Source organism: Lampetra planeri, chromosome 17, assembly GCF_965212315.1.
Source record: "Lampetra planeri chromosome 17, kcLamPlan1.2.h2, whole genome shotgun sequence".
Classification (NCBI taxonomy): Eukaryota; Metazoa; Chordata; class Hyperoartia; order Petromyzontiformes; family Petromyzontidae; genus Lampetra; species Lampetra planeri.
In genome coordinates, this window is record NC_136123.1 from 3,037,028 (window position 1) to 3,063,987 (window position 26,960).

The 26,960-nt window shown below is 46.3% G+C and overlaps 1 protein-coding gene across 1 annotated transcript; it reads left to right on the plus strand.

The window, feature by feature from the left end:
- The first annotated feature begins 500 nt into the window (after nucleotides 1-500).
- Nucleotides 501-26,347, plus strand: LOC144723259 (cytoplasmic dynein 1 light intermediate chain 1-like). The gene is made up of 12 exons (XM_078601850.1): nucleotides 501-655; nucleotides 1,067-1,140; nucleotides 6,400-6,516; nucleotides 7,486-7,716; nucleotides 13,590-13,837; nucleotides 15,402-15,495; nucleotides 16,291-16,426; nucleotides 18,369-18,480; nucleotides 19,221-19,325; nucleotides 20,167-20,290; nucleotides 20,672-20,803; nucleotides 23,976-26,347. The coding sequence occupies exons 1-12, from the start codon at nucleotides 546-548 to the stop codon at nucleotides 24,083-24,085; spliced, it is 1,593 nt and encodes a 530-aa protein (XP_078457976.1). The 5' UTR covers nucleotides 501-545; the 3' UTR covers nucleotides 24,086-26,347.
- Nucleotides 26,348-26,960: the final 613 nt, after the last annotated feature.

The following is a 26,960-nucleotide window of genomic DNA, read 5'->3' on the forward strand; positions in this document are numbered from 1 at the left end:
ATGTTTTACCTACGTGACTTTACCGAAAAAACCTGAGAATATGAATCATTGCAGTCACGAAAGCTTCAAATCTAGAATATAGTGTAGTATACTACTTCAGCCCACCGGTGTGTCGGAGAGTAAATCCACGACATTTACAATTTTAATAATTGGCTGTGCCGGGTGGTGGCTGGTCTAACGACACATTTATATTTACGCAATCTAACACCCCCCCCCCCCCCCCGTGTTAAAATGACGTGAATGGGGGGGGGGTTAATCTTAACTTAAATCTTTCGTGACTGCAATAATAAATACTCTTTAATTATTTCGGTAAAGTCACTTAGGTAGAAAAAATAATCGATCACGACGTTTCGATCGCCACACAAGCAATCGGAGGACGATTGCAATCTGGGGGGGGGGGCGGCTTGCGTGACGTCACGCCGGCAACAGATAACATGACGTCACGCCGGCAACAGATAACATGACGTCATCGCACCGCACCACCTCCCTCAACCATTCTTCGACTCCCCCCCCCGCCGCCGCCCCGCCCGCTCCTCCCATCCAAGATGTCGGCGCCAGGCGAGGCGTTGCCCCGGGCTGGGCCGGCGTCTCTGTGCGAGATGAACGGAGGCGGTCGAGACGAGGATGAGGAGGAGGAGGGCGGACACAATCTGTGGTGAGACAAAGAAGAGCGGTGGTTGTTGTTGTTGATGATGATTATGTTGGCGGCGGTGTGAGAAAATGGTTGTGTGTGCTACTGTGCAGTGGTGGGTGGGTGGGTGAGGTTGTTGTTATTAGTGGTGAGGGTGGTGATGGTCGTGGTCGTGGTGATGCTGGCCTGCATCTGTGCAGTCTACCCCAGCAAGCATCTTGACAAAAAATGGTAATGGTGAAGGTGATGAGGGTGATGATGATGATGGTGCTGGCATTCTATGGTGTTCACTTAAACAGCATCATACCCTACATGACTGTCATGGGTAATTATTTGGTGGTGTGAGGGTGAATGCGGTGATGATGATGGGATGTGTTGATGGTGAGGGCCTGTGGCTGACTTGGGCTGGGTGGTATGGCTCTCGTTTGCCCGCAGGCTCTCCATCCTCAGCGAGGTGTCCAGCCGCTCCCGATCCAAGCTGCCCACGGGCAGAAACGTGGTGGTGCTGGGTGAGGAATAATTCCCTAGTGATTTTATCTTCGTACGATGTTCTCCGTGATTACAATTGCTGTGAAATGGCCAGATAACGGAACATTTGGTTACACGCACAAGCCGTGCGAACAGCGATCTCGGACTGCGCGCATGTTCTGCAGCGGTGGGCGTTTTGACGATTAATGTTTCATGTCACATTTACATTATTATTATTGAATGACTTAAGTTATACAGTGAACGATGAAACTCTTAACTCGTCATTAAGCGGCTTTAGCTTGAGGGATTGTTGGACCTCACGATAACAAATCGATTGTTTAATATCAGAATTATCGAGGATTTTTTTTTATTAAGCGTTAAAGGAACAATTTTTGCGTTCGATGGTATCGGCGATTTTTTTGTTACATTTTCAGTGAGCATCATGGTGTAGCGTGATGCCATTGACACTTTACGACTAATGTTATGCTCCTTTAATGCTGCATATTATATTCGACAAAAGTTTTGCTGGCTGGCTGGCTGACTGGCGCGCAGGTGACGTAACCAGGCACATTTGCGTGATAAAGTCATCCACGCCGATGAGCCTCCAACAACACCGGCCGTTTAGCTCCCGCAAATGCTGGACAGTTCTGGTTGCACTTGTTAAAAGAGAAGTAATATAAAACTCTCCATCATCCCACACAACCAACCAATACATCATTCAGTGTTGGATATGTATACGTACTCCGTTTGTCAATCCACTGCTGGATTAAGTGCCGTGCAGGTCGTGGGGGAGTCCTTTGACTATACTTCACACTGGTAAGTGTGGGTTGGTGATGGCGGTGATCATAGATGTGGGACCGGATATTACAAGAATAGTTTTACAGCACTGCTCTCAGCTGCTCAACATCAGACACTGCACCGAAAATCGACATTAAAATTTGTATTAAATCATTCAACATACAGTTAAACGAAAATGCCATATAAATAATTTACATATTAAACTACTTATTTATCTTAGTTTGTCCAGCAAAGGCTCAATGAGTCTGAATACTCTTTCAGGGTGTTCCTGCATTAGGATGTTTGTTTAGTTCAGGGATTGGAAAATAGAATAACAAGAAGAGCCAATTTTTTTTCGTCGAATTCCGTAAAAAAAAACACCCTCAATATTTTAAGAGCAGCAATGCGTGGTAAATACGAGAGACGGTGATCCTTGATTAATAACGAGTCACGAAGCAGTCCTTAAAGAGCCGCATGCGGCTCCAGGCCTGCAGATTGCTGACCTGGTCTAGTTGATTTAATGAGGACTGTGCAATTGATGGGATATTGCCATGATTACGTGTGGATAACATTCAAAGCTCCTCGCAGAATCCATAGCCATGCTGCCATCTCCTGGCAACCTCGCAGCTCCCCATAGACAAGAGCATGATGGTGCTTGGCGAGATGACTTTGTGATTCACCAACATTAGCGTTGCACTAATTAACCCATTTTGTAACATTATTCATACCACCAGAAAATAGTGTAAAAGACAAGCAATTAACATCACAACACAAATCATTAAACTTTCAAGTAACGAGCTGCCTGAAGGCAAGCGTGGTAGCATTAAGTTAGAGCATTAACGTATTTACATTGCAATTGTTAAGCCATTAAATAAGCCATTAAACCAACTTTGTATCATTACACTTAAATGGAATAGCATACCATCAAGCTGCAGACTGACTAAAGAGTGGTGTGCGGGTTAGAGCATTTCCTGCATCACCAACAGTACTAGAATATCAAACTTATTAAACAAACAATATAACAAATAAATTAAGCTCATAAATAACAGCAAACAAACCATTTAACCATGACAGAATAATATAACGCATAAAACAATTAATACTTAGCAATGAACCCAGTTACAACTAGCTTCATCAGGCGACAGTCTGATGGCTGGAAGCAAATCTTGCTGTCGCCTGATGAAGCTAGTTGTAATTACTGGCGAAACGTCGTACTCAGATTGTAAATGTTGTGGCTTGGCTCTCCAACACACCGGTGTGCTGTACTAGTGACGAATTGGCCACGTTCTGTTTACGTGACAACCCTCACTAGTTGGCTGTGTCGGGTGGTGGCGGGTTTTAACGACACATTTATATATTTGCGTGATCTAACCCAAAAAAACCTCTTATGGATGTTGAAAATTGTCTTCATTTTAGTTGTTTCCACTGGAGCACTGTCATGTTTTCATTTGAAATATTTATGTCGGGAGCCGATTGATTCACAGTCAGTCTCTTCCAAGGGAGACCTGAGTTATAGGCTGTGTGAATTATACTCGCAGTACGCTGATATCATGTGCCATGCAAGGCATGATGGGAGGGGCCTTAGTTATGGTCAGAATCGTTTTGCGCATATCATTGCTCATTTGCTTCCAGCCATCGGACTCTTTTCTGTCCTTGTTTCTCACCATTTACTGAATGTGTTGTTAGACTTGGTACAGTGAAACCTCATGTCATTGTTCCCCCTCTGTGCATTTCCCCATATCTAACGTCCCTTATTGACTTTATTACACCCTTGTTTCCTGACTAACACTGTCCCACATCTTTAATTTAAAATGTCACTACTTCCCATAAAAAATGTTACATTGAGCTTTTACTGTCATGCAAATAATAGGAAAACATGGAGAAAATTGCATAATTCTATGCATATTTGTCTTAATAACATGTTGTGTTCACGGATGTTCATCACTGCTTGTTTGGGTGTGGTGCCATATAAAATGATTATGTATTTGCATTACTCTATAATCTGGTGAGAACAAAGTCGGATGCTGAGCTCATTTGAAAGTGAAATGAAGATAAAATATGGTTTTCTTTCGATAGTTTCCCAGGTCTCCATTATGACAATGAATCTCGCTGTGCTCCCACATGATAAAATAAAGGATGTTCATTGAAGTATTTATAGCAATGAAGCAGTTTTGCAGTGACTTGATAGTATTGTGCGTAACAGTGTTGACAATAGCACTGTTGTCATGGGACATCTACAGCCAAGGGTGACCGCTTGGAGCTCGCATTACCTTGCGTCATTGTAATTATAATTTAGTTTGATGGCTGTTTTGTGGAATTCAGCAGTTTTCTGCGGTTGTGTTTGACAGGCAGCCCCTCTCGACGCACGTGCCAATTATTGCACAAGCAGCTGTCGTATTTAACATAGGTTGACCCGTTTGCTGTCAGGTCCCTTGAAAGACAGTGTTTTATGAAAACGACTTGACCCCAGTGCGCCGTGTCAGGGCTACGAATGCAAGTGTGTGCGGTGTGCTGTGGACACACGTCAGCCAGCCCATTTGTTTCTGGAATATCAGGCGTGGCCCCTGGTCTGCGGGAAAAAAAAAACTGTTCCCGGCATGCAAAGTGATCAATCAGTTCATATGCCGCACGGTCGCGCACAGTGGGAGAGTACGTTTATTATAAGCTGGTTTCGTTGCCTTCCCGAAAGTGCAGCTTTATAAACACTCACACACGTAGTATACCAGCCTGACCATATTACCTGGAATACGCCTGATCCCATCAGACCTCGAAAGCTAGGTCTAATTGAGGCTGAATAGTGCCTGGATAGTGCTTGTAGTCATAGGTGACTGCGGGGCTGTGCTAACGTGGTCGTCGGCACTGCAGCAAAATCCGTTGTGCTCTACTTCTATGCTGCCCACCTCTACCGGCTCGCTCTGACCAGCGCAGTGAAACATATTCTAATAATCCCCAGAAATCCACTTCTGGATGAGGAGGAGGCCCTCATCCAGAAGTGGATTAACAATGTGCTGTATCTTGCAATGTACTGTACTGTATATATCTGCACTGCTCTAAGATTGGTCAACGTAATTCAATGATAGCCTTGAGCTCAGACGGCCGCAGATTTAGTAATCGCTCTTCTCGCATTGATCCTGATCACATTCTTCGTCATGAGTGCGGCGCGCACTCCCTACTCTCTTAACCTGGTTTCCAGGCAAGGGCTTTTGTTATCACCGGGTGTCTTAATGTAAGATACGGGTTTCCATTATAATGTTTGTTACATGTTACAAAAGCAGAGGTGTGCCAAGTCATTACATTTCTTAGACAGCTGGTGAGGGGCTTTCCTTGATTGCATTTGACATTTTTGCCAGGCAGGTTCCTTTCATAACCCCATCATCTGCTTATGTATTTGGCCAAGTTTTAATCTTGGACGGCTGCCTGTGAATCCGATGAAAACAATCGTAATGTGCGTGAACTAATGTAAAGGATGCGTTCTGCAATTATAGACGATTTATGTCCTGACAATACCAGATATTCTTTAATGTGGACAAAAATACAATAAAAACTGCTATAGTGGAAATTATTATCATGCTTTGCCTTGTTACAGTTTTGTTGAGAGATGTTATCAGCATGATTGTAATCGACCCATTGTGTTCATGGGAGGTCTCTGCTAATAGTCCTGTAATGTAAAAACAATTCTGACCTGCATGTCACCAAGTGGGTTAGGCCATAGCCAATTTAGGTTAGCCTGAAATGAACTTTTAGTGTATAGCTGCCATTCCCTCTGGCCATTTGCTATAAATCAGAAATAATTGTCATTGACCACAAAACGTTAAGCGTTGCCATATAATAGCAGATATCAACAGTGATGTGCCTTGTGTGTGCTATGCTTACCTTCGAGGACGTAGCCGACATGATTATATGACTGGGCAAGTAATGATGCATCGATTGATTTATTAAATCGATTATTATGCTCGCAGTACGTGCAGTGAATCGTGCATTTCAGAGTCGATTATTTAGCGTGTGTGGAAATGTATGCTGAAGTAGCAAACACAACTGTGCAATCAAGAACAGGAAACATCGTGAGACAAATGAGCTAGAAAAAAATGTGACCTTGTCGACCGGAGTCACACCGCTCCCATTACAGTCTTCTGTAGTTTCTCCCCTGCTGCCATTCTGGTTCATTGTTCACTCTTGTCAACCTAACATTAGCACGTCATTTATATGTATAATATTACCAGAATAATTGACAATCGAAGTATATATTTTTTCTGATTCTATTGTCCATGCCCCCCCTACCTTGTCTCGGTTCCCCCATGTACCCTCGTCTTTTTGTCCCCGTATTTCTTGTACCTCTCCCATGTCCCTTTGTCCCCGTGTCCGTACCCCATTGCCTCATGTCCCTGTGAGTCCGTGTGCCCATTTCCCCTTGTCCAACATCTCCGTGTTCTCGTGCCTCCGCATCTCACTTGTTCCCCGTGTCCCTGCGATTGCACATCCACGAATCCCCCCGTCCTCCCTGCCCGTGTCTCCTGTGTCTGCAGGAGAGGATGGCTCTGGGAAGACGTCTCTGGTGGCCAAGCTGCAGGGCGTGGAGGAGGCTCGCAAGGGCCGTGGCCTCGAGTACCTTTACCTGAGCGTGCACGACGAGGACCGTGATGGTAGCGCATCCCCCACCACCGATCCACGCACCGCTACTTTGCCTGCTGATGAAAACTAAATAAAGGAAAAAATATTTTTTTTCAGCAGGTAAGGCCCCACTGAGCTATTTCGCTCTTTTTCAAAAGAGACCTGGCTATCACAAATGATAGCTCAACGAAGTGGCTTATCATGTGGAAATTTATAGCAGCGCCAAATAATCTGAAAGCACGTTGATTCTAAATGTGAAGGCAAAAGCCGGAGGACCCGGAGGAAAGTCCACACGACCACGGGCAGAGAGACATGCAAACTCCAGATATACAGACGTCAGGGTTTGGATCGAACCCACGACCTCCTGTATATCAGGCGAAGTAATTAACATCCCGCCGCCGTGGCACGAAAGATGGACGGAACCCCGAGTCTAAAGGACCTGGCGAATGGCTGGCCGGCACAAACACGGGCCAGGCTTTTAATTCTGTTGTCCCTGTGCGGGTGGAACGGTTGCACTGGTAAGCGCACTGCTCCACTAATCTGGTGATATGGGTTTGATTTTCATCCACGGCTAACATCAGGGGCGAGTCGTATCTGATCCGGTCCTGGGTGCTCTTCACCAACCCATACTGGCCAGTATGATGAAATATGGTCAAAACATCCCCCATGGCTGAGATGGTGTTGGGAGGCCTTCATCCAGCAGTGTACATTGTTATTGTTACACCAGCAATAATCCAAATCATTTCACGATCGGCTCTTGCCCCAACAGTATGTACGCTATAGAACTACACGCTCAAAACAGAAATACCTCCTGAATTTACCTTCAAGACAAGGTGTTTGGCTATTGGTGTTGGCAAGCACCGGCTATGATCTGCACATGAAGAATTGGTTGGGCCAGCACCACAACCGCCCCAGGTTTGATTACACAGCCACGCCGTTTACTGGCGCAGGGCCCAAACGAGCGTCGCTTCCTCATGGCCGTTGTCGTGGCCTCCCTGTAGACCACGCGCGCTGCAACGTGTGGGTGTTGGACGGCGATGAGTACCACAGCGGCCTGCTGCGTTTCGCGATGACGCGGGAGAGCGCGCGCGACTCGCTCACGCTGCTCGTGGCCGACCTGGCGCGGCCGTGGCTCATCGTGGACGCGCTGCACAAGTGGAGCGGCGTGCTGAGGCGGCACCTCGACAGCCTCAAGATCCCGGTGGATGAGCGCAGGGACATGGACAATAAGCGTGAGTGTCCCGCGCATGTGCCTACGTGCGAGTTCAGCGTCTGCATGTGTGTCTTTGTGTAGCCTTAAATGAGTACCTGGTGCGATATGTAAACATCGGTACTAGGGGACAAAGGTGGCCGGGTGCGGTGCTGGCCACCCACCGCCTCGTGTGCAGTGCCGGCCTTCACAGATGCTCTCTAACAGCACTTGCTCCAAAAGTCTGTTGAGGCTATACAGGAGATCTGTGTCTTTGTCATTGTCGGGGAAGCAATGGCGTAGTGGTTAACATGCCGCGCTACGAACCTGGTGACCTGAATTTGATTCCTGGCCATGCCGAACTTCAGTGATGTATATCTCAATGAGTCCTCAACCTCTCCTAGGTCGACTAAGCTTTGATGAATAGTCACGATTATGGAGTAACAACCTAATCGAAGAATCGATGCATTTTTGTTGAGCACTGTTTTGTTTGTATTGTCCGCCTTTTACGTTGTCTTCTACGCTATTGAGTATGCCAATTAAAAACTTACCATTATTACGATTTATTCTTATTATACATGCTATGATGATGGAAAATGTGGTATATAATCATTTGAAAGACTCGTGATTCGATGCTTGCATCTTGAGTGTAAAGAACGATTCATTTATCGTAGCTTAATGAATCGTTTAATTGTTATGTGCCCATGCCTGCTGTGATGTGTTGGGCAATCTGATGTGTGGGGGTGCTGTGGGGTTGGCAGCATTATCTCCCCACAGTGTTTGCGTCTGCAGTCTAAAGGTGGTGGACTTTTGCCAATATTGGACAAAGGGCTTTTTTTGCAAAAATGGGAGTAAGATGCCAAGGCAGTCATGAGCCATCACGAGTGATTAAATACCCTTGGTGTATTCTTTACAGATTTGGGCTGCAAATTCAAAGCCGTTGGCCACATTATCACATGGGCGCTCAGAGCTAAATTTGCAATTGACATTGAGAATACGAAGCACTGGAATATGGTTTTGTCAACCGGGAGCTGCTCATGGAAATTAGGAAAATGTATTGCTATTTTTTTATAAATTCAATCTACACATCTTAAAATATCGGCATTCACCATAATAAATGTCTTGGTGCCCTGAGCACGAACGAGTGTGAGTTGCTTTTCTTCATGCATCAGCAATTCTAGTTTTAAGTCTTCTGTTGTCTTCCCAAATTCATTGCTGGCATGTCGTCCCTTTAGGGTGCTGTTGTTTGGCAGCTTTTCATTTCCGCCAAATTATTAAAATGCGTAGAGGGTTGTGCCCACGATGGTACTTGCTTTTCTAGTTTGAAAGCCAAAGTAATTATATCAGCGAGGTTTTTTTTTGCATTAAACTTTTAGTTCAGGTATGTATGTTGAACTTCTTTCACACCGTACTTAGCCAACCGTGATAATCGGACGTTTATAACTATGCATGCAGTGCTGCATTAGTTGATAAAAAAAAAATTATACTCATGCTACACACGGAATCAGGCATGTGAGAATTGAATGTTATCTTTTTGAAAATTACCCACAAGTCATATGCTCTTGTTACATTTATGCTCATGTCAGGGAACAAATCTACCAGCGAGTGCGAGAAGGAGAATGCAAATAAGACGATAAACACGAGATAAAAAAAAAGTATTGAATCTTGAATCAAAGCACCCACCACTCCAAATCACGAAAAGTAAATTCCATCGCTTGGCCAGTGAATTGTTGGTTTCCAACTCTTGCCAACAGTACCATGTTGCTTTCGGGGAGTGGTTAGCTTATTGTTCAATGAATCCGGCCACTCAGAGTTTCAATTCACAGCCATGACTTACATCACCAACGAGTTTATATCTGAAAATGGTTCTGCCATCTCCCCCCTCCCCCTCCTTCACCAACTTTCATTTCCTGGCATGGTAAAGTATGGTCAAGTAACCCCCTGACCATCACGGTCTGATTAGACATTGATCCAGAAGTTGATTGACGAAAGGCTATAAAAGAAGTTGGTGACATTGTAGCAGATTTTCACATCCAAGTCGCTCTATTTTAAGAATGTGTGCTATGCAGGATGTACTGGTGTGTGTGTGTGTGCGTGCTTGTGGAGAGATGTTGGGGTTTGTCACGCTGATGTAAAGGTTGTTGTGTGATAAGCATTGTTGTCGCCTTGACTTGTCCTCGTCTTATTCAGGTGCTATTTGAGTCTCGTTTTGTATAGCACACATTGGAAATTTACCACGGTGTTACAGGAGTCCCATATGGAATCCCATATATGGTTTCAAAGTGTGCCTCTGCGAACCGTATGTGGTATCCCATATATGGTTCCCAGAGGCAGGCTTAGAAGCAGTCAGAATTGGTGACTTAACTGTTCTAAAGGGTCCTAATTGTGATATAAAAAATAGTCACTGCATCACTGCTGCTGTTGTCTGGTCACGTTTAATCCAGTTTAATTTGATGTTGATCTAAGACAAGAGGACCACTATACACCTCTTTGAGGGATGCCGACTGGTTTTGTTGTTGTTGCATACGCGCAAAGGGCTGTGCGGTTTTACACACTTCTGCATCTTGTGTGAAAAGTATGCTTTCCTGGCCTGCCTTTCTTTTCTGGTTATGATAGGTGATTGTTAAATTACAGACTCGAGATTCTCTCACAGCCTCGACATTTTTCGTTTGGCACCCTTGTTACATGCGTACGTCACAAATATATATGCGACGTAGGTGGATATACGGCGTCCCGCACATAACGTGCAATTTGGGGGTGGGAGGGTCCTCTATAATTGTAAGAAGTGGGGGTATATTTTCAGAATCGTAGATAACAAAGCCGGTTGTTATCTGCATCTCTACGAGGAGGAGAAACGTCACGCTTGAGAGCAATCCCAGCTTAATACTGTACTGTGCAATAACTGCTGGAGTTTGTGCGTTCTAGAATCAATGTGTGATTTTCTGTGGGTTTCAGTGGAAATTTATTTTCTTTTTGTAGATTATAAAAACATAAAAAGTATGTGTTCGGCATGTCATAGTTCGTGAATTTAAATTGAGTCTTAAACTCATGGTGCATATATTGAACCATGTGTGTGAGAATCCGTTGTTTATATTGTATGCAAAATGCAGGAAAATGTTAGTTCTTAACATTCCAAGTTGTTGGACGAAAGTTGGTTTCAATAGAAATCACGGGGTTTTGTTTGGATAACTAATATATTGGGGGCACTCCCAGCCATGAATTAGCCCAGTTATTTCGAGGTTCCACTGTTTTGCATTCAACTACAGTCATCAGGTAAACATCATTGAGTCAGGGCGTAGTACAACAGCAGCTCTGTGTTTAGGATCCCAAGTCCCCCAACGGGTGCGCATTCCTGGATGCCAAGTCCGCAAGCAAGGACAATGGACTGATGGGAATGTGTGCTTTCTATTCATACTCTTAGGTTTTTTCCGGTAAAGTCACGTAGGTAAAAAAAAAAGAAATAAAATAATAATAAATCAATTAAATCACGACGTTTCGGAGGCAACGCAAGTCTCCGTCTTCAGGTGGGACCGTCACAGCTAAATTTACTGTATCAAGTGAGGAAAAATCCAAGAGACAAGCTCTTAAATACAAGTTAAGGGGGGGGGGGGGGGGCTTATCTGAACGTGGTAGCCAGGGAATGGAACGGTGGGGGGACGGGGCTAAAAGGGAACAATTGGTGCACCTCAGCCCGGGGTCACGGCCAATGTTGGCTGCTTTCTATTCCATGCATTTTTATTTGTTTAAAACGAAAACCGTTGGCTTAACAAAACCAAACTGGAGCTGTCGCCAAGAACGGGCTCCTTTCTCCGGTTCCTTTCAGAATGCACGCTGCACGCTGCTGCTGTGGGTCCATTTCTTGTTTTTTTTTTCTCGTATTGTGCTTTCTATCGGCATCATGCCACGAGACGAACGCATTTCTTTGCGAAACGGCCGCATCTTAGCAGTGCTCCACCTTCATGGAAGAGAAATGGTCTCGGAAGAAGAATACATTTTTTTTTATATCTTTATCCGGGAATGCATGTCTCGGTTGAAAGACGCGCAGACAGACAGACGTGACATACAGAGAGGGAGAAGTGGAATTATTATTTTAAGGAGATATCAGGAATGGAAACGGTCATGCCCTGATAGCCAAAATGACCGAGATAATATAAGAGTGAAGCCTCCCTGAGCCTCTAGAATATTTTTCAGGAGGGTTCCAGCACTGTAATGTTTTGGCCTGTAACCGTTAATGCTCTTTTTGCATATGGGAGGAAACCAGAGTCTGGAAAAAGCCTGCTAAGGATATGAAGGGGGCTGACACACAAATCTCTGCATGGATGGATTTAAGAATCCATTGACACGCAAGCCTACAACACCTTGTGTTCTCGTGTCACACTCGTGGCACACCTTTTATACGACCTGCAAAGAATGCTCATCACATGTGAATAAAACTGACATTTTTATCCATGGAACCAGCATTTTCTGAAATAGAAAACTAAATTTCATTTCGTGTGCCGATATTGCTGCCTGCTTATTTACCTCCCTGCGTGCGCCAGTGCAAATGCATTTGGTCTCGCTCTCACACGGGTACACCTAATCTCAATGCCTAGGTCCAGGAGCTGCACAGTTAACAATCAAATATTGGCATAGTTTTTTATTATTAAAGTGTTATGGGTGCCGGAGGTGTAGTGCCCACTATTTACACAAAGCATCACCTGCCTGGTGTGCTGTGTTGTGTCATTAAAACTGTTGTTAGCGTAAGCCGCGAGTTCGTCACAAACTGAAAATGAGCAGGCCCTGCTGTTGTACTGTATGAAACAGCGTTTTAGGGGAAGCCGAGTGAAAAGTACGTGTTTGGCATGTCATAGTTCGTGAATTTAAATTGAGCCTTAAACTCATGGTGCATAAATTGAACCGGATGTGTGTGTGAGAATCCGTTGTTTACATTGTATGCAAAATGCAGGAAAATGTTAGTTCTTGGCTTGTGCAGCATTAACCAAAACTCTCCAATGGACTATATGAGTTTTTTTTATAAAACTAAATGGTAAAAAATGGAATCGATTCTTGGGTCGAATCTTGACCTGAATAAGGACAATTAATTTAATATTCACGGTTGGGGGAGTGACTGAATTGATAACATTCCTATCACCTGTGAATGTACAGGTGCAGACATTTAATTTACATGTGCATTTACCTGTGCATTCATGTGTATTTTGTGGGGCAGAAATTAGCACACTGCCCTATGAACCCAGCCACCTGAGTTCCATTCCTGACCATGGCTCACATTCTCATATCAACAGCGAGTGATATGAAAGGCATTTTGTGCCTTTCCGAGACCAACTTGGCTTTAAGTGAGTACCTGTTTCGATGTGTTAACATCAGTAACTGGAAAAGCAAATGTGGCTTGGCGTGGTTACGCGTCTGCATTGTGGTGGATTTAATAGGTGCTCGCTAACAACACTTGTCACGGGAGCCTATGTATGCTCTGTCTGGGATATTTACGTTTGTTATTCGAGTGCTTGTGTGGATGTGAGTTATATTGTGTGTGAGTGTATACTCCCCAATGGAGAGGACAGCTGGTGGATCTACAAGTTAGCTCAGTCAGTCAAGCCATAACACCTGGGTCTGTCCCTTGACCTCCTTGCCAGTGAGCCATCGCCACTTGACCGGAAAGTCTCAGAGTGCATCTAGCCTGGTGGCATGCACTATGGTGTTGTCACCGGCACTTAGCGGCCAATAGCGGCCGTTGTTGTTGTGTGTGTTTGGTGGTAGTGTGCGCGCGTGCCTTTGCTCTGTATGATTTATGGGTGCAATGGCACAGCGCTTAGCCCTGTCGCACTGTGCGACAGTTTATCAGGCTTAAACTGGGGATCTTTGTTTGTGCGTGCGTTGGACCGTGTCTCGCGTGTGCGCGCGCGCGCGAAACTCGCGCAGTCGTCCGAGAATTCCAGAGTTACGTCGAGCCGGAGACGGAGGAGAGCTCGCCGCTCCGGAAATCCGGTTCGGGGGCACTGCAGGCGTCAACACCGCCCAGCGCAGCAACGCTGCTAAGCCAAGGCTCCGGGACGAGCCCCGCGGGACTGTCGGGCGACGAGGAGGCGGACGAGTGCGTGGTGCTGCCCCTCGGGGAGAACACCTTCACGCACAACCTCGGCGTGCCCGTGATCGTCGTCTGCACCAAGGTGAGGCCCTGCGCGGCTGAGTAATTAAAACATGAAAGAAAAAAACAGCTGTTTTATATTTTTGGCAGGTAAAGCTACGTAGCTCTTTTTTTCAGAAGCGATCTGGCCACAAATGATCGCTCAACGAAGTGGCTTATCGCCGTGTGGAGATGTATAGTAACGAAATTAATGCACGTAAGATTCTAAATGTGGAGGCAAAAACCGGAGGTCCTGGAGAAAAATCCACACGACCACGGAGAGAGAGACGTGCACGCTCCAAATTTACAACAGGCAGCTGGGTCGGGATTGAACGCACGACCTCCTGCATACCAAGCAAGGGAGTTAACATCTCGTCACCGTAGCGCGCCTGATTGCACGAAGGCTCAACATCAGCTTTTCGATGTAATGCGAATTGATACAGAGAATTGCCTTTACTGTAAAATTGTAGATAAAAACTCTTCACTCTTCACTTATTTCATGCATTTGTATTCTTATGCGATTCATTGCCCTCGGTCGCACTTTTATTTAGCGCGCGGTTGCAAATTAACTCTACTCGGTCGGTGGTAGCCACTGAGGGCTTGACGCGGTTCTTTTTGTCCATCCTGTTGGGTGTATGCCCCCTGGAACCGTTGCCATTCCGTGGTAACGTGCACTGATGTCTACTTTATTGAGGGCGATATTGGCTTCTAAAATAAAGATTGAGTGCTGCCTGGGTTGGAATGGTTATCGTCCTGGATATTGCAATGCAGAGGTCACCGGTTTGATTCCATTTCCCGGCGTGGCTTGGGCAAGTTTTTCCAGGGCAAAATCGCCCGATGATGCTGGATATAATTACCAGCGAAACGTCACGGTACTACTCAAATTGTAAATGTTGTGTATTTACTCTCCAACACACCGGTGGGCTGAAGTAGTAACTAATTGGCACGTTTTGTTTACGTGATAAACCTTACTGGTTGGCGGTGTCAGGTGCTGACGGGTTAACGACACATTGAAACTTATGTGGTCTAACTCAATAAACCTTTATTATGAAGTTTTTTCCAATCCCTCCTGCATCTGTCCACTCGGCAGTGTTAATGGGTACAGCATAGGTAATCGTTTGGCAGGTCGTGTGTGGTGGGGTAAAGTGTGGGTATTCTTCCCACCTCTTCCAAGACCTCTGGAGAGCTGTATGTATGTATGTTGAACATCTTTCTCACCGTACGTAGCCAACAGTACGAATCGGAGGTGCGGGAAAGACTAAGCCAAATACCCTGTAGAGGAGCTCTCTTAAATTTCCTCTGTCGCTGGCCCTTCCGCCAGCAGTAGCGTGAGCAAACAATTGCAGGGCTGCACCTTTACCTCTATATACACGATGTCTTTGTTGTGCACAGTACGGGCTTTTCCATGACAAAACATGTTTCATCTTATTCCACGAAGGGGTTAAAAAGTGATCTTGTGTGAGCAACTAATCATTATTGCTTGTCCAGATCCCACCACTGGAACAATGTAGAATATCTTGAGGATTGCATTCCCAGGGTTGGATTGCAGCGATCCCACAGGGGATTCTGTCTCGTTGCTAAATGAATTGTCTTGTGTGCTGTGGCAGAGCGACGCGGTGAGCACGTTAGAGAAGGAGTACGACTACAGGGAAGAGCACTTTGACTTCATCCAGTCGCACGTGCGACGCTTCTGCCTGCGGTGTATCCTTTCGGTCGAGGTTAGGAGGGCATCGGCCAGGAATCTACGACTCTTGATTGAAGGCCTCCTCAAGCTGTCGCCATTCTCTCAGTCTTGCATTGCAACAATCTGGAAGCTGCACACGAGCCGATACCGTTGCTCCGTTGCTCCGGTGCACGTCCTCTCCTTTTCGCTGCCACTCGTTTGTTATTGTCGACCACCAGCCGTCACCTCTTCCCGTGACGCGTTCTGCCCTCCAGACATGGGGTCACTTATAAATGAAATTACTGCACCATTGCCAGCTGAAATGACAATTATATGCCATTGAACATCATTACAATTGTTGCAAGTACAATTGCAATTTATCGCAGCCCACTTTTTTTCAGCGGTCAATGTGATTTCTCGGGCTTGCCTATTTTTTCTAAATCCGTAAATTTGTCTTTCTGTCTCCCGGTGTGATTCCAAGCGATGCTTGTGGTATGGGGGACATGTGGTGTATGCAGCCATGTGTGTCGCTCCTGATACTTTTATTTGATCATGTTTAGTCGTTAATTGATAACCTTGTCGCTGGCTTTAAATATACATCTTGTGTACTCTTGCTCTTTATTTTCAGCGTGAAATGTCACCGATGTGAATTTGGCTACAGTGACCTTGCTATTGATGTCTTTTGTAATCTTACGGTTAGGCCACGTTCAGGATAAAAGGAATTTCAGGTGGGCTGCAGTGGCTCAATTTGGTTGAAGCACAATCTGTGTTGATGGAGAGAGCAGAGAGGGAGCTGCGTGCGTTTGATCCTTGACTCGTGAGCTTCGTACCAGACGGAGCAGCACTGGTCTACACGTCACTCAAGGAGGACAAGAACGTTGATCTGCTGCACAAGTACCTCCTGCACAGGCTGTACGGCGCGCCGTTCTGCACGCCTGCTCTCGTGCTGGAGAGGGACGCTGTGTTCATGTGAGCGACCGCACAGGAGAGCAACTCGATTCGCATCATGTCCCACATTGGATAATTTGCGGCCAACCTCATCGACTTGCTAGTTTTCGTGAGGGTCCTGCACTGGGTTTTTATTTTAAGATGTTTTCAACCAATTAAAAATTGTGAGGAAACCAGAGCGCCTAGAGAAATCCCACACGTGCAAGGGGGCAACACTGTATCCCCGTGCAGGTGGAAAGAGGTGACCATTAGTCTACTTGATGTGTACCGTCTTCTCCTGGCGAGCCAGCGTATAGCACCTCGACGCCCACTGGGAAGGGATTTTCACGACGTTTGTGCGATCCACCCAACCTCACCTCAACAGCCTCCACAGCGCTGGTATAAAGGCGTGCGCCACCATCACCCGCCTATAGCGGCGAGGCTATCACGAAGGCTTTTCTGCCGTGGTGTCCCAGGAATAAAGAAACTAAAATCTAAATCCGACCTTGGCTACCACCTCAACCCTCCTCCACCCATCGAAATCTTTTGTGTGCTCTTGCCTGAGGCTATGAGCATGTCTGCTTGCTTGTCCAATGCCATATATGTCAAAATTGCTTTGTCTGTCACGTGTTTTACTTTGTCGGTTTTTTTAAGAAGAAAATATTTGTTGTTGGCAATATTTCACCTGCCGTGCCGGTCGTCATAGGTGCTTGCTGACAGCGCTTGCCCCAACAGTCTGTTGAGTGGTAGTGTTGTGCTTAGTGCAATACACTGAACCCGGCAACCTGCTGTCGATTTCTGCTCACAACCAACATTGTTGACTAATATCTAAACCGGTTCTGGACCTCCCATATATCGACTCGGCCTTACATGAGTGAGTCCCTGATGTGGTGTGTAAACATCGGTACTTGGGAGACAAAGGCGGCCTGGCTACCCACCTCTCATGTCCCGTGCCGGCCTTCATAGGCACTCGCTAATAGCACTTGCCCCAGCAGTCTCTTAAACGCTATACAAGAGGACTTTGTGATTGTTAGCACAGTTGGTGAACACAGGTGGTGCATCTGCTTGTCATCTCAGTCAACCCATAACACCTGCCAGCCTTCCACGCTTCACATGGCCTCAAAGTGCATCTAGCCTGGTGGCATGCACTGTGGTGATATCAGCGCCACTTAGTAGTGAAGAGGGTCTATTGTAAGGACAGTGTCTCCTCTGCTGTCCTGGGAACATACCCGAATCTGACCCTGGACGCCACCTTAAACATCCTCCACCCATCCCAATCTTAGTCTGCCTTTGCCTGGAGGTTTGAGAGTTTCTGCTTGCTTGTCTCATGCCATATCTGTCACATTTGCTTTGTTTGCCCTGTTTTATGTGCATTGTCGGTCTTTTTGTCTCCGTGTTTGGCTCTTTGTTTACGGTGTCTTATGTTGCTCACACTGTGTGCGCGTGTTGTATGTGTAAATGTAGGCAGTGGCAGTGCATTGGTTCATGCGCTGCACTATGAATATGGCACCCTGGGTTTGATTCAAAGCCAGGGCTAACATCAGTGCCGAGTGATATCAGAACCTTTTTGGGCAGCCTCTAGATCAACTTGACCTTAAATACATCCCCGGTTCGGTGTGCAAACGACGGCACTGGAGAAAAAGAGAGGCTGCCTGGTGTGGTGCGTTCCACTTCACACAACCCCATCGTGTACCCTACCAGCCATGGTCTATAAAACTAAACGGAGGATATTTGTGCAAAATTATTTAAGGAATGACACACGACGCATAGTGGTGCCATTTAGTTTTTGATTTGCTAAGTAGTGGGGTTTTGTTTTGTAATATCTGTGTAAAAGACTGGCTAATTGATGTGCAGTGTTGTTGGGATGCAATTGCATGAATAACGCTATATAGAATGTGATTATTATTGAGTCGTTAAATAGTTGTGGTGATTCGGCTGAATGTCACAGAACTCTACCCCCCCCCCCCCCCACGTGTCCACGCAGCCCAGCGGGCTGGGACAACGACAAGAAGATCGGCATCCTTCACGAAAACTTCACGTCCGTTCGGCCCGAGGACTTGTACGAGGACATTATCATCAAGCCGCCCGTCAGGAAGGCAAGGGCACGAGCAGTAGCTGTGGCGGAGCTATGGAGCATGCGGGCAGTGCAACTGCACCGGGACCCAAGGGGCCGGAGGATTGGCCGAGGCGTCAGGCAACGTTGGACTACGAAGAGAGGGGGAAATTGGACGGGAGACGCCATTTTATTTCTTGCACTAGGGCCCATGCTATTTAAAAACTATTTTGTACACGCTTTAAACTATTCAAACGATTAAAACGAAACTTGATTTAAAGCTGTCGTGACTGCAGGGATTCATATTCTTGGTTCTTTCGGTAAAAAACTATTTAAAATTTCATTTCTGTGGATTTCACACCTGATGATGATTGCTTGTGTTGCAGTCGAAACGTGAGAATTTTTATTGTTTTATATTAATTTATTATTTCCCTTCTACGTGACTTTACCGAAAGAACCAAGAATATAAAACGAAACTATTTAAATTAATACCCTTTTTTTCTTTTTTCTGGTAAGGCTCACTGAGCTATTTAGCTATTTTTTCAGAAGCGACCTGGCTATCAAAGATAATAGCTCAACGAAGTGGCTTATATGGAAATGAAGAGCAGCAGCCACAAAACTACCAACTGTGATGCCCCACTGGCCTCGGGCAAAATGCTTTGCATGCTGCATCTTGTGAATTCTGGGTGATTTGGGCGACAGCCTGGATGCTACGCAGACTTATAATTGCTCAACTCGTCTGCCCTTTGTGCGTTGCATGCTTGCGTGTGTGCGCCACTGCAGTGGGTACAGGAGAAGGAGGTGTGTGCGGAGGATGAGCAGGTGTTCCTCATGAAGCAGCAGTCGCTTCTCATCAAGCAGTCGCCCTCTCCCTCCGGGAGGCCAGCAGTGCGTGAACCTCTACACCTCTCTCAATGCATTCTATCGCGCCGTGTAGTTGATGAGAAACTCTTCACAAGCAACGAATTACGTGAAGGCTGCAAACAAATATGGTCAACTTTTGATCATCTCTGATATGAAGCAAAACACATCGATAATGCAAAATCTGTGTAAGTTAGGTTATAACAACCCACGTAGTTTACATTCATAGAATGATGGTGAAAACGTGCAATGTGTCTCCATTTTATTGTTTCTTAAAGTCATTGGTTTACTTGCCGACATGATTGTGATCGTGTGCGTACCGAGTCATTGACCCTCGACAGTAAGAAGCAGCTAGGAATGAAACCAGCGCTCGTAAAGTAATTTTTACCTATTTTTTCACGAGCACGGTTTATCCGAAACTCGGATAATCGACCCACGGATAATTTGAGAGGCAACTGTAAGAGAAAAATAATATGCAGAATTTCATTTTTTTATGGCAAAAGATGCATTTGTGACCATGCCTTGCATTGTATTTGACGGCACAACACCATGTATAATGCACACTACCTTGTTTTTGGCTACGAAGAGTCAAACTTGTGGCCATATTTGGACAACGGCAGGACAATAAGATGATTCTACACCTGTTTCATAATTGTTAGGAATCATCAGTATAGTAGCCATTGCTGCCTTGTGCCTCATGGCACATGTGGACAAGGAAGCAGTTGTGGCTTTATGTGGACCAGCATGTCTGACGACTGGGGACAGTGATAATTTTTGTCGGTGACGCAACGGATGTGCGCTTTGGAAAGCGTTGCAGCAGAATCCACGCAAGTGCAGGAGTTTTATTTCCTTGTCACTGTGCGTGCAGGACGCTGGGCAGAGGGTACCCGGTGGTTCCCCCCGAGCCTCCACTAGGCCCGTGGCTTCCAACGTGGCGAGCGTGTCGCCCATCTCTGTGGGAAACAAGAAGCTGGACCCCGCCAACGTTAAAGGTCCGGGCTGACATCCCAACCACTCTGGTGGGGGAAGCAGTATGCGAGGTGGTAGCTGTGACACACTCCAACTTTCGTCTGCTCCACAAAGAACTATAGCTCACCTGGAATACACCCAGGTGTATAGAATTCATACTTCATCACACTGGGTGGTGCGAGTTAATGAAGGTGGGAGGCAATAGATGTAGGAGCATAGAAGTATGGTACAAGCATGGACTTTGCTGAACTGCCCTCTGCTGTCCCCACAACAATTCCGCACAGTAGTCGCCCATACAAGCGCCGTGCAGGAATTTTAACAAGCTTGGGGAGAAAATTATTACTCGGCGGCGAGTCACCTGCCTTGTAGGCCTCACGCTTTGTGTTTTCTGTTCTCTCCCGCAGGAGGTGGGACAAGCGAGGGGGTGTTGGCGAACTTCTTCAACAGCCTGCTGACCAAGAAAGCCGGCTCGCCAGTTGGAGCTGGCGGGGGGAGCGGCGGACCGGGAAGTTCACCAGGGACCACAAAAAAGCACGGTATGGATGGATGCCTGCTCGTTCGGCACGTGCCTTCATTTATGTGGCACCACGGTGGCGAGATGTTAACTACCTCACCTGGTATGCAAGAGGTTCGTGGGTTCGATCCCGACCCTGATGCTTGTATTTTCGGGTTGCATGTTCTCCCCGTGGTCGTGTGGATTTTTCTCTGGGTCCTCCGGTTTTCCCCCCCACATTTAAAAACGTGCGTTTTAGAGTATTCAGCTGCTATACATTTCCACGTGACAAGCCACTTCGTTGAGGTTTCATTTGTTGCCATTTCGCTTCTGGAAATTAGCTCTTTCGCTCAGTTGGCCTTACCTGGTCAAATAAAAATGGTTTAATAGTTGAGTTTATTCGGAAACGGCACCCAACAACGGGTGCCAAGTGCATGCAGCATCCGTTGCATGCACGATATGAACTAGAGAGAAAAGAGAGCCTTGGGAGAAAACAAAAACTCAGATTCTTGGTGTGAGCATTTTTCACATTTCACAGCATTTCTATGTTGTTTTACTTCTGCTTCACATTGCTGTTGAGTAGGTTTGATTGTTGATAACTGGATGGCAGCGCAACAATGCATTGCTGTACTGTACTGGAATGTTCCCACCTTTGCAAACCTACACGGACCAGCGTGGTGAAGTATGGCCAAATAAATCCCATAACCTGCATTCTGTGGGGGGAGGCAGTCATCCAGCAAATCTGCTCAAACCAAAAATGCCAATATCGAGGTCTGCTTGCCACGAGAGGTTTCAGGAGCAAGTTTGTCGTGCTGCTATAACTCCATTGAAGGAGCGCAGACTAAAGTTGTTCACTCTCTGGTCCATAGTTTGGGTCCAGTAGCGGCGGCACAGAACATTGCAACAACAATAAAAAAAAACATGATAGCAGTGGAAAGTATAGGAAAGGTAAGCTAATAATTATATTCTTGGTTCTTTCGGTAAAGTATAATAGAGCATTTTATCTTATGTTTTATTTTATTACTTTATTATTTCCCTTCTACGTGACTTTACCGAAAGAACCAAGAATATTAATCCATGAAGTCACGAAAGCTTTAAATCCAAATAATTATAATAAACGAATAGAACAAAACTTTTATTTCACCAGGTAAAACCACTGAGAATGGCATGACATTTTCATGCGCGCACTGGAATGACACGTACGTGTGAACGCGCTGACATGGTTCTGCGTTGTGGTGGTCATCGTGGTGTATCTTCTTGTCGTTGAGCTTCGTTCTTGAATCGGTATTTCACCTTGAACGCTTTCGCTGTACATCCGCGTTGTTTGTGTGCTGTGTCTTGCACCGCGCTGCCGTGTGCTGTACTGTCGGGCGTACACGTCCCCTTTTTCCTTTGGGTTTTCGTGCTGTCACAATCTCCGCTTTCTCTGCCCACTTCCCCATCCACTCCACTCCCACCCCCCACCCACCACAAGGCAAAGGCTCGAAACGGGTTTGTAACGGAGCCCTTTGGCCTGCATGTCTGACAGCTTTCGCAAACACTTGTAGACGGATGTTTACAAAAAGCATTATGAAGCTTCATTTCTTACGTTTACCCTCGAAGCTGTTGGGTTTTTTTTACCCCTCTTTAAAATACTATTTTTTTTTAGTTATCAGAAGATTGAGAATGAAGAAAGAGCTCAACGATTTGGCAGGTGGTGGGGTAAAGTTGTGGGTAATTCCCACCTCTTCCGAGACATCTGGCCAGTATGGAATAGAAGGTCTAAGTGCCCTCTAGATCAGAGATCGGCAACCAAAACAACAACAAGAGACATTTTTTTCGAATTTGGTAAAAAAAACTATTTCAAGAGCCGCAATGCGTGTGAATACGAGGCAGTCCTTTGTAAATAACGTCACGAAACAGTCCTTAATGAGCGGAATGCGACTCTGGAGCTGCAGATTGCCGACCCCTGCCCATGGTAAACAAGACTTCCATGGTAAACTGGGCTTCCATGGTAATTTGGACTCCCGTGGTAATTTGGACTCCCGTGGTAAACTGGACTTCCATGGTAAACTGGACTTCCATGGTAAACTGGACTCCCATGGTAATCTGGACTTCCATGGTAAACTGGACTCCCATGGTAATCTGGACTCCCATGGTAAACTGGACTTCCATGGTAAACTGGACTCCCATGGTAATCTGGACTTCCATGGTAAACTGGACTCCCATGGTAAACTGGACTCCCATGGTAATCTGGACTCCCATGATAATCTGGACTTCCATGATCAGGGGTCGGCAACCAAAATAACACGAAGAGCCTTTTTTTATTTCAAGAGCCGCACAGCAGTCCTTAAAGAGCCGCCTCGTGCAGCTCCAGAGCCGCAGGTTGCCCCGACAACTGCTCTGAATGGACTCCAGAACTTCCTAAAGTGGAGGCCCTTCTGCCGGCAGTGGCATGAGCAAGCAAATGCAGAGCTGCACCTTTTAGCAGAGGAACGGCCTTTGCCATGATGTTTAAAATGAATGCAGAGGAAAGAAGTCCTGTGGCACGCCCTGTGATCCAGCGCTTTTGGAGATGAGGATTGGTGGCTCACACAGACATTTGTAACCTTCTCACACCCCCACTGGGCTACCTGCAATGCATCTTGTAGAGAGCGATAAACAATCGCGTTTCGTAAATCCATTAGTGTGCGCTGTTGTGCGTAGTACCCTCATGTACATGTGTAAAACATCTCTTAAACAGTAATTAGTAAAACGTTCCAACACAGGGCCCTTCTAAAATCTTGAGACTCAGTGAGACTTTCCTTGATAGTTATTATCATCGTATATGGAACACTTCCACCAAGTGTACATGGATAGCCATTGGTGTCAATCCACTGCTGGATGAGGGCCTCCACCACACCGTGGGGGTCATCGGCCGTTATATGGCCACACTTTACCTGGGAGCATAGAACTACAGTTCGATGGATTTTCAGTTTTGACTCCTTTTGCTGATGACGACGGAACCCCATGCATCGTTTTCCGTTTGTATGCTACCTGCATCATTATCATTGCATGATTTGGCTGTTTTGGTAAAGCGCAGGGATGTTCCTCTCCGCTTGGTACGCGCGCGAGCCTCTTGCATGCCGCTGATAGGACGTGCATTAAGTCCAGGGCTTGCGTCGTCATTAGCACATTAACCTGACGTACTGTGTCGCTCCGTGTCTCTTTGCGTCACGCCCTGGAACGGTACGCAGGACCGAAGCCAGCGTTGACCGACGTCCAGGCCGAGTTGGACCGCATGGCGCGCAAGTCGGAATCTACGTCCGTCCTCGCAGCGACCAACTTCGATGACACCGCCTCCTGAAAAGCAATCCCCTCTCTTGCCGTGCGCACGCTCCTCCAGACCTCTGAACCGTAACCATTGCCTCTCCCCCACCTCGCGTCCTTCCCCGCGACCTGATCTTCGAGCCTTTCCCGAATTTGCTGTCTTAACTTGGTTACTAGGACAACCACTTTTCTCAGAAGACGAAAATAACCTACCTTTGCAACCATGGCGACGTGCCTCTATCATAATGCCTCCTTGCTCCGTCGAAGCCCTCCCCGCTAATTAAAGCGGTCCAGTGTGGCGGGTGTCACTGTATGGGTGTGTGTGTGCGCGAGTCACCGTGCTTTATCGGCTAAGAATTTCAGTGGGGTAAGGGGGGGGGCTCAAGTGATGACGTGAAAGCGGAGGTTCGTTTGTGCTGGTTGATTAAGCTGCGTGTGCAAAGCAGGTCACTTAATTGCACGTTGACACGAGTGGGGGGGGAGGGCATGAGTTTACTACCACCTAGATGTGTGTGTTCGCGTGTATATTCTAACAAACTTGCGTTACGCTTGTCTGTGTTATCGGCTTGTATCATCAAGTTACGCACACGTACGTACGAGCATTTGTACACGAGCATACGAACTCCGAAAATGTTGTTTGCACACACGCAGCGCAATTCCTTGCAACCGACGACACTGGAGGCGTTTAACTGGTTCTGCGCGCGTGCAAACAACCGCTCGAGTGGAAAAGCGTTTGCCTCACGCTTGTGAAGGGACCCCTCCGTCGGTTTGTAGAGGCTTGGTGTGCCCAGGGTAGCCATTCCAAGCCATTGCTGTAGCACCAAGTTAGCCGTTGAGCTTGCAGAGTCGCCGCAAGACCCGTGGTCCAGAAAGCACGTGCGCTCACTCACACGGTTGTCCGTCGAGCGAGCGCCCTTGCAGGGCCTCGCCGGGGGAGGGAGTCAACGTTTCAAGGGCGTCTCCCCGTTGCGGACTCGTTGGGCACTGTGTATAAATACATTCAGGGGGCCTTAGAAGGCAGTCCACTCCATTGACTTGAGAAACGTTTCCAAAACGTGAGAGATTTAAATACGGTGTATTGGTTTTTTTCATCTGGTAATAAATTCGGAGAGAATAATAGAGGTTGTTGTTAGTCTGCTGAAGTGGCCTAATTTGTAGATTAATCAGCGCTAACAGTGGTATTGTTCACATTTGTGAAGTGAGCACACACTGAAAACTCTAGACCGGACTGAATAAATTCCATCGTCAATATTAATGTAAGGCAAGTAATTTGCGACCTAGGTTGTCACCAGTATGGTCAAGATACACATTTCAGGATGTCTGCGAAATGTACGTGGGCATATTTCGATTGCCATTGACCCTTGTAATAGCACCAAAAGAGAACAGTCCAGCAGTTGATGGAAAATGGCCACTCATCACGTTATTGTAATCAAAAGGTAAATTACGAAAACAAAAAACATTGCATATGACGATGCGAAGTTGAAAAGTCCCTTTGTCTCAAATATTGAAAGGCTGAATAAAAATCAATCTCTGAGCCTCCTCCAAAACAACTGTCCATGTTCCCCTTGTCAGTCAGCCAATGAGGAAGAGTGCTTCGGCACACAGTGAGCGGTGCAAATATTCCATCTTGAGTCAATAAAACAGGGGCAAGTGAAATGCGTTTAATTAATGGAGTGGCTGCCTTTGAAAATGTTTTAAAACTCTAAAATATTTGAAAACGTCAAGCACGTGAGTGCTGCGATGTGCATGTCACGAAACTCATGCTGCGAATTTAACTGCGATAAAAACGTGTTTGTGTTTTTTTATTTGTGCTTTTTTCTTGTAAGATTTCTTTTTTTGGGGGGGGGGGGGGGAATTCCTGTCTTGCCCACTTTTAACCCTGAGTCTCCCACCCCGCCACCCCAATACACTTGACCCTCTCCCCTACTGCGTGCTCGGCCGTGTATATAGTGAAGCACAAGTTTTATTTAAGTACATCACGTGTGAAGGCGTGTGTAGAGTCTCGGTGCAGAGCACATAGATGCGCAAAGGCTTGTCCTCATAACCCCCCCAACTCCTCCCCGCAGCTCTCTGTGCTTTCTAAACCCTCTCCACTACCACTCCCCTCCACCAACCCTCGCGACACTCCTTCCAGCACTTTGTCTGCATCGCTGTGTGTGCAGAACTCCCACATGTAAAGTACACAAGCAGGCTGCTCCATCGACTGGGACGTGAAGAAGGAAACACCCCAGCAGTATAAGAGCATGGAGAATGGGCTCGCAGAATACAGACGTACAAATAAATAAAGCATTACGACAAACGTCTTCTCGTTGCGCTGCCTTTGCTTTGGTGGGTGTCGGATAGATATTTATCATCGTCAAATGCACTTCATTGTTACGATTCGGACCATCGCCCGACTGTGCCAACAACAGCGTCACCACTGGGAGAGTTTATTGTCGTGAAAGTGAGAAGCGCCAATTGCACCGCCGAGATTTTAGGTTCGAATCCATACCGTGATTAAACCGGGTTCGCAAGTGTAGTAAGTTGATGGGACATAGCCCGGTCACCGAAGACTGAAAGAAATCGTGCGATTAAATTAAGTTGCACTTAATTTGGGCAAATGCTAGCTGTGAGAATTGAAATGATTGGTTTGTCACGTGATTAACATTGCTCTTGAATGGCAGGACAGGTAGGAAAGTGCTGCCCCCGACTTAATGGAGCAGGCCACTTAAAGGAATCGCAAGTAGTTATGTGAAATCTACTTCCACGGACCATTCTCTAACGTGGAGGGTTGCCCTTGTTTGCGAGAGATGCGAATAGCTGCTTCAAATTATATGACATGAGCTAATAACACAATTTGGATGAAAAGTATCAATTGGAAATTAGTGCTTGGTACAAAGCTTAGTTTCAACGTTTCTTCTTTACACCAAAGC